The 12,064-nt window shown below is 47.7% G+C and overlaps 1 protein-coding gene across 1 annotated transcript in view; it reads left to right on the forward strand.

Annotated features, from left to right (window-relative positions):
- tpgs2 (tubulin polyglutamylase complex subunit 2) overlaps positions 1–12,064 on the forward strand; it is a 47,038-nt gene that overhangs the window by 11,126 nt on the left and 23,848 nt on the right. Inside the window, exons 4-5 of the mRNA XM_038790678.1 lie at positions 2,611–2,742; positions 8,391–8,504. Coding sequence (XP_038646606.1) covers positions 2,611–2,742; positions 8,391–8,504 — 246 coding nt within the window. The remainder of the gene's footprint in view (positions 1–2,610; positions 2,743–8,390; positions 8,505–12,064) is intronic.

Raw genomic sequence — 12,064 nt, forward strand, 5'->3', positions numbered from 1 at the left:
CAAAAGCAGAAGAACAACCAAACAGCATTATAAACCACCAACACCAACTACTAACACCCCCCCCACCCCCGCTCTCTAACACTGCCCATTTCTCCCATCCCATTTTAACCCCCTACCACCACCATGCTGACTCCTCAATGCTCCTTAAAGAAATCAATAAACGGCTTCCACCTCCGGGTGAACCTATCCATCAACCCCCTCAAGACGAACTTGACCTTCTCCAGCCTCAGGAATTCCGCGAGGTCGCTCACCCACCTCCCCGCTTCTGGCAGCTCCAAGTCCTGCCACCCGAGCAAAATCCATCTCCGGGCTATCAGGGGGACAAAGTCCAAAACATTAGCCTTTCTCACCCTGGACTGCTAGGTCTTCTGACACCCCGAATATCGGCACTTCTGGACTCGGGACCACCTTCATCCCCAGCCGTTCGGAAATCACACCTGCGAAACCCTGCCAGTCATATGTGCCCTATAATGAGGCTTAGCATCGCACATGATGAGGCTGCATTCACCTTCCGCAAGGTGCACATCTCGGCCCCCACCTCCCCTCCCAGCTCCTCTTTCCACTTACGCTTTATGTCCCCCACCAGGCCTCCCTCCCAATCCATCAATTCCTTGTAGACATCGGACACCTTTCCCTCCCCTAGCTTGCCAATCGACTGTACCTTGTCTTGCAACCCCAGGGGCACCAGTCCAGGAAAGGTACCTGCCCGGCATAAGCACCGAGGCACTCTCCAGTCCCAAATACTGCTCCCACAGACCATAGGGCCAACACCACCACTGAGCTCACGGATTCCTGGCTGGGTGGAATGGCAGAGGCACTGACAACAAAGTCCTCAAACATGTTCCCCTACAGGATGTCACCTTCATCCGACCCCATAACACATTTCCTAATCATAGCAATATTTTCCTCCCAGTAGTAATTCATCAGGTTCAGCAGTGCCAGCCCCCCTCACCCCCGCTCCAGAAAAGCCCTCCTCACCTGCGAGGTCTTCCCCACCCACACATATACAGAGATCAGCATAAAATATGTCTTGGGGATGAAGATTGTGAGGTTCTGGAACACAAACAGAAACTTTGGCAGCGCCTTCCTTTTTACTGCTTGCAGCTGCCCCGCCAGCGACAGTGGCAGCACATTCCACCTCTTGAAATCAACTTGCATCTGCTCCACCAGCTGAGCCAGGTTCAACTTGTGCAGCTGTGCCCAGCCCCGCATTACGTTGGTACCTAAGTATCTAAAGCTTACCCCCACCACCCTGAACGGCAACTCCCCATACCTTCTTTCCTGCCCTCTAGCCTCAATCGGGAACACCTCACTCTTCCCCATATTCAACTTGTATACTGAAATTCCTCTCAAATCCCCATGATGCCTCCAATACTGCCCAACGGTTCTGAAATATACTGCAGCAGGTTGTGCACATACAATGGGACCTGTGCTCGACACAGCCCCCACCCCGGCTCAATCCCTCTCCAGTACTTCATTGCCCTAAATGCCATTACCAGCAGCTCTATCACCAATGCCAAGAGCAACAGGGAGAGCGGGTACCCCTGCCTTGTCCCCCGATGTATCCTGGACTCACTTGGTTCGTCCACACAGTCACGGCTTATACAGCAACTGGATACAGTCCACAAACCCCTGCCCGAACCCAAAGCCCCAACACCTCCAGCAGGTACTCTCACTCCAGCCGATCAAACGCCTTCTCTGCGTCCATCGCCACCACTATCTCCACCTCCGCTTGATCCAAAGGCATCTTGATTACATTAAGATGCCTCATCGCATTCACCGTCAACTGCCTCCCCTTCACAAACCCATTTGATCTTCACCTATCACTTCCGGGTTGCAGAACTCGATTCGTGAGGCCAGCACCTTCGCCAACAGCTTGGCGTGTACATTCACTAATGATGTTGGGCGGTCCCAGCCTCTCTCTCTTCCCCCACCCCTCTGGGTCTATCTTACCCTTTTCATCTCTCACTCTGCCAATCTCCCTCGCTGCCTCTTGCTTCCTCAACTGATGGGCCAACATCCTACTTGCCTTCTCTCTGTACTCATATACTGCCCATTTTGGCCCTCCATAACTGCCCAAACTCCATCTGGAACCTCTGCCTCTCCTTCAACAGCCCTGCCTCCAGCGCCTCCGAATACCACCTCCTCACCCGCAAAATCACGCCCACTCATCTTGCCATCTCGACACCCGCTCTGCTTTCTCCCTGTGCATCCAAATTGTAATGAACTCTTTCCACCCACCCCCCACCCCCCTAACCACTGTCTTGAACCCATCCCACAATGTGACGACCAAGATCTCCCCTGTATTGTTTAGCTCCACATAGTGCCAAATGGCTGCCCTCGTTCACCACCTCATCCACCAACAACCCCACATCCAGCCTCCACTCGGGCATTTGTCTATTCCCACGCTCTGAGCGATCCTTGACTCCCAGCCCAGTTTGACCCAAATTACCCATCTCAAGGCTGACACCGCCTCGGTCCCATCAGTTTTGAGACACTGTAGCTGTACTGATATAGGATACAAAGGTATGTTGCACCATGTGATTTATGGCCAAAATGATTTTTTTGTTTGTTTTTGTTTTCACTGACAAAATGGTGTTCCTGTCTTAGGCAATAACATGCAGTTGGGTACAATGATAATCAACAGCATTTCAACACTTTGTCGACTGGGCACATCTTCCATTTACAACCTGCCTAATGCACCAACTCTGGATGACCTAGAAAATGATACGGATGATGAAGGTACAATTTTGAAAAGTAGTGGTCTGATGAATCAAATAGTGTATGTTTGAAATTTAGATCTCCAGGTTTAAATAGCTGCAGTAGAGAACAACACCATTTTGATCCAAAACAAATAGCCAGTAATATGTTTCCCATGATATCGTGGCTCAAGAGCAGCCATCAAGTCAGACTAAAGTCACAACAACTTTTATATTTCTCCTTCCTTCCCATTGTCACTACGTACACACATTTTTATTTCATCTGATGCTATGCAGGATTCCTAGGCAGAATGAGCATGCAAGCTACTTGTTCCTGAACCTCTAAGCTGCTTTGTAGTTGCTTAGAATGCATAAGTTGACCCAGTTACTTAGCGTCCCATTTTATTTTTGGCGGGGGTTGCCGAGATGGAAAACCCTGTTGACAGAAGATCCTGCTGCCAGATAATTTTGGGCCACCTCCCATGCCACAAAACACATGGTGTGGCGGGGGGGTTCATACAGGTAACAATGATTTGGAATATGGTACAATATTGCCTTGTCCCATTGCTGTCAGTTCCTTGTCCTCCGCTGTTGTTAAAATTTAAAGCTAAAGTCACAACTCTATAGCTTTCACCAAGTGAAACTTGGTTGTGATTTTCCTCTCTGGGAATTCCTGAGGAAGCTATATGAGTTGACTAATTTATTTTAAACCGGCTAATACCTTGATTTTAAAATAACAGACAAAAAAATGTTATATAAAATATATAGGACTTTAATTTCTAATGCTGCCAGCTGTACACTTTACACTATTGTGATAAACCAGACAGGTTTTGTTTATAATTTAATTTGTTGCAGGGCATTCTACAAGAGGTATATATGAGAAAATGGTCAGTTAAGATCAATTTTAAGAATAGATTCAAAGTAAGATTGGAGATACAGAAACAATCTTGGAGATTATTTGACCAATCAGTGATATTGATTAGGAACATAAGAACTAGGAGCAGGACTAGGCCATCTGGCCCCTTGAGCCTGCTCCGCCATTCAGTCAGATCATGGCTGGCCTTTTGTGGGCTCAGCTCCACTTTCCAGCCCGAACACCATAACCCTTAATCCCTTTATTCTTCAAAAAACTATCTATCTTTATCTTAAAAACATTTAATGAAGGTGCCTCAACTGCTTCACTGGGCAAGGAAGTCCATAGATTCACAACCCTTTGGGTGAAGAAGTTCCTCCTAAGCTCAGTCCTAAATCTACTTCCCCTTAGTTTGAGGCTATGCCCCCTAGTTCTGCTTTCACCCGCCAGTGGAAACAACCTGCCCGCATCTATTCCCCTCATAATTTTATATGTTTCTATAAGATCCCCCCACATCCTTCTAAATTCCAACGAGTACAGTCCCAGTCTACTCAACATCTCCTCGTAATCCAACTCCTTCAGCTCTGGGATTAACCTCATGAATCTCCTCTGCACACCCTCCACCGCCAGTACGTCGTTTCTCAGGTAAGAAGACCAAAACTGAAAGCAATACTCCAGGTGTGGCCTCACTAACACCTTATACAATTGCAGCATAACCTCCCTAGTCTTAAACTCCATCCCTCTAGTAATGAAGGACAAAACTCCATTTGCCTTCTTAATCACCTGCTGCACCTGTAAACCAACTTTTTGTGACTCCTGCACTAGCACACCCAGGTCTCTCTGCACAGCAGCATGTTTTAATATTTAATCATTTAAATAATAATCCCTTTTGCTGTTACTCCTCCTCCTCTTCTTTCTTTCTCCTTTACCAAAATGGATAACCTCACATTTGTCAACATTGTATTCCATCTGCCAGACCCTAGCCCATTCACTTAACCTATCCAAATCCCTCTGCAGACTTCCAGTATCCTCTGCACTTTTTGCTTTCCCACTCATCTTAGTGTCGTCTGCAAACTTGGACACATTGCACTTGGTCCCCAACTCCAAATCTTCTATGTAAATTGTGAACAATTGTGGGCCCAACACTGATACCTGAGGGACAACACTAGCTACTGATTGCCAACCAGAGAAACACCCATTAATCCCCACTCTTTGCTTTCTATTAATTAACCAGTTCTCTATCCATGCTACTACATTACCCTTAATGCCATACATCTTTATCTTATGCAGCAACCATTTGTGTGGCACCTTGTCAAAATCTTTCTGGAAATCCAGATATACCACACCCATTGGCTCCCCGTTATCTACCGCACTAATAATGTCCTCAAAAAATGTCACTAAATTAGTTAGGCACGACCTGCCCTTTATGAACCCATGCTGCGCCTGCCCAATGGGACAATTTCCATCCTGATGCCTCGCTATTTCTTCCTTGATGATAGATTCCAGCATCTTCCCTAATACTGAAGTTAAGCTAACTGGCCTATAATTACCCACTTTTTGCCTACCTCCTTTTTTAAACAGTGGTGTCACGTTTGCTAATTTCCAATCTGCTGGGACCACCCCAGAGTCTAGTGAATTTTGTTAAATTATCAGTGGTGCATTTGCAATTTCCCTAGCCATCTTTTTAGCACTCTGGGATGCATTCCATTAGGGCCAGGAGACTTGTCTACTTGAGCCCATTAGCTTGCCCATCACTACCTCCTTAGCGATAACAATCGTCTCAAGGTCCTCACCTGTCATAGCCTCATTTCTATCAGTCACTGGCATGTTATTTGTGTCTTCCACTGTGAAGACCCAAAAAAAATTGTTCCGTTCCTCAACTATTTCCTCATCTCCCATTATTAAATCTCCCTTCTCATCCTCTAAAGGACCAATATTTACCTTAGCCACTCTTTTTTTTGTTTTATATATTTATAGAAACTTTTACTATCTGTTTTTATATTCTGAGCAAGTTTACTTTCATAATCTATCTAACTCTTTATATCTTTTTTAGTAGCTTTCTGATGCCCCCTAAAGATTTCCCAGTCCTCTAATCTCCCACTAATCTTTGCCATTTTGTATGCCTTTTCCTTCAATTTGATACTCTCCTTATTTTCTTAGATATCCACGGTCGATTTTCCCTCTTTCTAACGTCCTTCCTTTTTGTTGGTATATACCTTTGCTGAGCACTGTGAAAAATCGCTTGGAAGGTTCTCCACTGTTCCTCAACTGTTTCACCATAAAGTCTTTGCTCCCAGTCTACCTTAGCTAGCTCTTCTCTCATCCTATTGTAATCTCCTTTGCTTAAGCACAAAACATTTGTGTTTGATTTTACCTTCTCACCCTCCATCTGTATTTTAAATTCCACCATATTGTGATCGCTCCTTCCAAGAGGGTCCCTAACTATTAGGTCACTAATGAATCATGTCTCATTACACAGGACCAGCTCGAGGACCGCTTGTTCCCTCGTAGGTTCTATTACATACTGTTCTCGGAAACTATCGTGGATACATTCTATAAACTCCTCCTCAAAGCTGTCTTGACCGACCTGGTTAAACCAATTGACATGTAGATTAAAATCCCCCATGATAACTGCTGTGCGATTTCTACATGCATCAGTTATTTCATAGCATTTACAGTGCAGAAGACGGCCATTCGGCCCATCGAGTCTGCACCGGCTCCTGGAAAGAGCACCCTACCCAAGGTTAACACCTCCACCCTATCCCCATAACCCACTAACCCCACCCAACACTAACGGCAATTTTGGACACTAAGGGCAATTTATCATGGCCAATCCACCTAACCTGCACATCTTTGGACTGTGAGAGGAAACCGGAGCACCCGGAGGAAACCCACTTACACACGAGGAGGATGTGCAGACTCCACACAGACAGTGACCCAAGCCGGAATCGAACCTGGGACCCTGGAGCTGTGAAGTGATTGTGCTATCCACAATGCTACTGTGCTGCCTATTTGTTTATTGCCTGCCCCACCATAATGTTACTATTTGGTGGCCTATAGATTACTCCCATCAGTGACTTTTTCACCTTGCTATTCCTGATTTCCACCCAAATGGATTCAACCTTATCCTCCATAGCACCGATGTCATCCCTTACCATTGCCCGGATGTCATCCTTAAATAACAGAGCCACACCACCTCCCTTACCATCCACTCTGTCCTTCCGAATAGTTTGATAGCCTTGAATATTTAACTCCCAGTCGTGACAATCCTTTAACCATGTTTCACTAATGGCCACTAAATCATAATCATTCACGATGATTTGCGCCATCAATTCATTTATTCCGAATACTATGAGCATTCAGGTAAAGTACACTTATGTCTTTTATACCTTTGTTTTGAATCTTAACACCTTGATCAGTAACCTCCTAAATTATTTTTCCTCTTAACTTTTCTCCTGATTTTCCTTGTCGTTGGACCCATATCTTCACGTAACAACCTGCCGTGTCACTTTCCATTTATGTTTTTACTTCCCGTTTTATTCCTTTTAATATTACTGGGCCTATTCACTGAGCTCCCCTCAGTCACTGTACCTTGTACTGTCACCCTTTTGACTATGGCTTCTCTGCCTTACACTTTCCCCCTTACTGCCTTTTGTTTCTGTCCCTGTTTTACTACCTTCCGACTTCCTGCATCGGTTCCTATCCCCCTGCCACATTAGTTTAAACACTCCCCAACCGCTCTAGCAAATAGCCCCCCTAGGATTTCAGTTCCAGTCCTGCCCAGGTGTAACCTGTCCAGTTTGTACAGGCCCCACCTCCCCAGAACCGGTCACAATGCCCCAGGAATCCGAAACCCTCCCCCTGACACCATCCCTTCAGCCACGTATTCATCCTATATATCCTGTCATTTCTACTCTGATTAGCAAGTGGCACCGGTAGTAATCCTGAGATCACTACCTTTGAGGTCTGATTTCTTAACTTCCTTCCTAGTTCCCTGTATTCTGCCTTTAGGACCTCATCCCTTTTTTTACCTGTGCCGTTTGTACTGATGTGTACCATGACCACTGTTCACCCTCCTCCTCTAGAATGTCCTGCACCCGCTCCAAGACATCCTTGACCCGAGCACCATGGAGGCAACATACCATCCTGGAGTCTCATTTGCGGTTACAGAAACGCCTGTCTACTCCCCTTACAATTGAGTCCCTGATAACTATTGCACTGTCACACTTATCACCCCTCCCCCTCTGCAGCAGAACCAACTGTGAAAAAAATGAAAATCGCTTATTGTCACGAGTAGGCTTCAATGAAGTTACTGTGAAAAGCCCCTAGTCGCCACATTCCGGCGCCTGTCCGGGGAGGCTGGTACGGGAATCGAACCGTGCTGCTGGCCTGCTTGGTCTGCTTTAAAAGCCAGCGATTTAGCCTGGTGAGCTAAACCAGCCCCTAACTCGGTACCACGAGTTTGGCATTTGCTGTTTTCCCCTGAGAGGCCATTCCCCTCAACAGTATCCAAAGCGGTATATCTGTTCTGCGGGGAAGGGCCACAGGAGATTCCTGCACTATAATAATAATAATCGCTTATTGCACAAGTAGGCTTCAATGAAGTTACTGTGAAAAGCCTCTCGTCGCCACATTCCAGTGCCTGTTTGGGGAGGCCGCTCATTCTGTTTCTACCCTTTTGCGAGAAATGATGACTGAGCTTTCTTACTGACACCCCCCCACACACAACAAAACTGTAATTGTAATTAATAGGCATTGGTTATGTGAACTGCAGTTCAAATGAGATGGAATATGTTTTTTGATGGGCTTTACTCTATTATTACCCTTTTTTTTTTAAGGTAAAGAAGAACGTGTGGAGAAGCCCCATTTTAATTTACAGTGTCGAATATTTGAGCTGGATTGTTGCAATGGGAATGGGAAAGTCTGCCTGGTTTATAAAAACGTCCAATCAGGTATTTTTTAAGAAATCTAATTCTGCAGGATGGTGTTGTAGACAAATATAGCTGCTCGAAAATAAAACACTTAAATGGGAGGCAAGGGTTCTTCAGTAGGCGTCCCTCTTGTCTGAATAAATTGGTCAGCATTGGGGGCTCGCTTCTGGTTTTTTTGTTCTTAATTTTGAAGTAGATGCAATAATGACAACATTAAAATCAATGTCCTCCCTGTGGTGAATGTGATTCACACTATATACAGTTGCCAATATCACTCCATGTATATATGTTCGTTATCTACCCGTTGTAAGATCAATGCTGGATATAGTTGCCAATATAACTCCGTGTATATATGTTCACTATCCACCATTGTATGTGCAGTTGTACTATCCGACCACCAGGGGGTGTCGCTCTGGGAGTACGCAAGAGTTTGTACTGGGCTCCTCCCTTGGCTCTGCCCAGGACCCCTCCCCCTGGGACCGAAGTATAAAGATCAGTGCCTTACAGCCAGCCTGCCAGTTCATGGAGTTCAACGACGAATAGGCTGGCTCCGTTGTAAGTGTATTAAAGCCTCTGTTCAGATCCAACTACACGTGTTTGCTGAATTGATGGTTCCATCAATTTAATACACTTAAGAAGCTGCCGAAGTAAAGCATGGAATCCGCTTTAAAACCAGGACGTCTAGAACTCGATCCGCAGGATCCAGAGGCGAAAGAAACCTTCTGCCACTGGCTGAAATGTTTTAAGGCCTACCTGGCCGAAATCAGCACCGCTGAAACTACAGAGGAACAAAAGCTCAGCCTACTGCACGCGAGGGTAAGCCACAGAATTTCTACACAACTAAATCCAGCCAGTTCCTACACCGCAGCGCTGGCGATTTTGGACAAAATGAATATTAGGCCCATGAACGAGGTCTTTGCCCGCCATGTGTTCACGACTCGCCGACAACGGGCTACTGAAACTTTAGCTGAATTTGCACGCGAGTTGAACAATCTCTCAAATGACTGCAATTACCAGGCCGTAACCGCGGCCGAACATAGGGAGCTTGCTGTGCGGGATGTTTATGTAGCGGGCCTTCGATCTAGCTATGTATGCCAGAGACTATTAGAAAATGGGGCCCAGGGCTTAGAGACTACTGTAGAGGCTGCTATCACAATGGAAGTTTCCTTCCGCAGCCTCAACTCGTTTCCCGCGGACCCCGCTAACCCCGCAATGGGCCCCCGACCTGAGGACCCCCCAAGCCTGTGCCGCAAGGCCCCCCAGCTATCGCGCTGCCACAGCCGGCCGCCCTACTGTCCCAGTCAACTACTCAAACTATCCAGCTGCTCCAGCTAATTACTCAGCTCCCCCAGCCAGCTACTCAGCTCGCCAAACCAGTTATTCAACTGCTCCAGCCTGCCACTATTCAGCTCCCCAAACCAGTTATTCAACTGCTCCAGCCTGCCACTATTCAGCTCCCCAAACCAGTTATTCAACTGCTCCAGCCTGCCACTTCTGTGGACAAAGCCAGCACCCGCGGCAGCACTGCTCAGCCCGATCTGTGACCTGCAGCAGCTCCGGGAAGAAAGGCCACTATGCTAAAGTGTGCCTCGGCAGAAGGGCCCCAGCCCTCAACACTCCAACAGTCCAAAAACATCGCCCCCAGCACCAGCAGGCCCGCGGGGCCCGAAACGCTGCGGCCTATGCTCAGGCTCCACCCCCTCCCACCACGTGCGATCCATGGGGGCCGCCAACTTGGCAAACCTCCACCATGCGGCCGGCCACGTGCGATTCATGGGGCCCGCCATCTTGGACGCCATCTTCATCACCACCCTCCACGTGCGATCCACGGGCCCTAGCTGCATCCCCAGACTCAAACAGCTCATCGGAGGAGTACGACCTCCCCGGGCAGTCACCACATGGCTCGCAACTCAACGTAGTGTTCTGCATCAAGCTCGCCAGAACGCAGCGACATCTACTCGACAGGACGCCCGATCGGAAGAATTCGACTCCCCCGGGCACCCACCACGCGGCCCACAACTCAACACGGTCACCCTCGACCAATCTCGCCCCAAGCATCTGAGAAATTCAATGATGGAGGTCCAGATCAACGGGTACAACACGTCTTGCCTCTTCGACTCCGGGAGCACAGAGAGCTTCATACACCCAGAGCTGGTAAGACGCTGTTCCCTCCCTATTTATCCTGTCAACCAAACTACCGCCCTCGCTTCGGGCTCCCATTCCATCCAAATCCAAGGCCGCACTACAACAACGCTAACGATTCGAGGCGCTAGCTATTCCAAATTTAAACTGTATGTCTTGCCCGACCTCTGCGCGCCACTCCTCTTAGGCTTGGATTTCCAATGTAATCTCAAGAGTCTCACCCTCAGCTTCAGCGGGCCCCTGCCCCCACTCACTATCAGCAGCCTCGCCACGCTGCGCATCGCCCCCCCCCCCCCCCCCCCCCCCCCCTCTCTTCGCCAACCTCACCCTGGATTGCAAACCCGCAGCAGGCGGTACAGCCTGCAGGATAGGGTATTTATCAGAAAATAGGTCCGAAGGCTGCTCAGTTAGGGGATCATAGAGGCCAGTAAAAGTCCCTGGAGAGCACAAGTGGTGGTCGTCAAGACCGGGGAAAAATTCCGCATGGTCGTCGATTATAGCCAGACCATCAATCGCTTTACGCTCCTAGACGCGTATCCCCTCCCCAGAATCGCAGACATGGTAAACCAGATCCCAATCCGCCCGGAGGACTACCACTACACGGCGTTCGAGGCCGATGGCCACCTCTTCCATTTCCTCCGCGTTCCCTTCATAGATAGAACATAGAACATTACAGCGCAGTACAGGCCCTTCGGCCCACGATGTTGCACCTTCCTGTGAAACCCTTCTAAAGTCCCTCTACACTATTCCCTTATCCATATGCCTATCCAATGACCATTTGAATGCGTTTAGCGTTGGCGAGTCCACTACTGTTACAGGCAGGGCATTCCACGCCCTTACTACCCTCTGATAAAGAACCTACCTCTGACATCTGTCCTATATCTATCTCCCCTCAATTTAAAGCTATGTCCCCTCGTGCTGGACATCACCATCCGAGGAAAAAGGCTCTCGATGTCCACCCTATCTAATCCTCTGATCATCTTGTATGCCTCAATTATGTCCCCTCTTAACCTTCTTCTCTCTAACGAAAACAGCCTCAAGTCCTTCAGCCATTCCTCATATGATCTTCCCTCCATACCAGGCAACATTCTTGTAAATCTCCTCTGTACGCTTTCCAATGCTTCCACATCCTTCCTATAATGTGGCGACCAGAACTGCACACAATACTCCAAATGCGGCCGCACCAGAGTTTTGTACAACTGCAACATGACCTCATGGCTCCGAAACTCAATTCCTCTATCAATAAAAGCTAACACACCGTACGCCTTCTTAACAACCCTCTCAACCTGGGTGGCAACTTTCAGGGATCTATGGACATGGACACCGAGATCTCTCTGCTCGTCCACACTACCAAGAATCTTACCATTAGCCCAGTACTCTGCCTTCCTGTTATTCCTTCCAAAATGAATCACCTCACATTTTTCTGCATCAAACTCCAT

This window comes from Scyliorhinus canicula, chromosome 3 (assembly GCF_902713615.1).
Source record: "Scyliorhinus canicula chromosome 3, sScyCan1.1, whole genome shotgun sequence".
In the NCBI taxonomy this organism is placed as follows: Eukaryota; Metazoa; Chordata; class Chondrichthyes; order Carcharhiniformes; family Scyliorhinidae; genus Scyliorhinus; species Scyliorhinus canicula.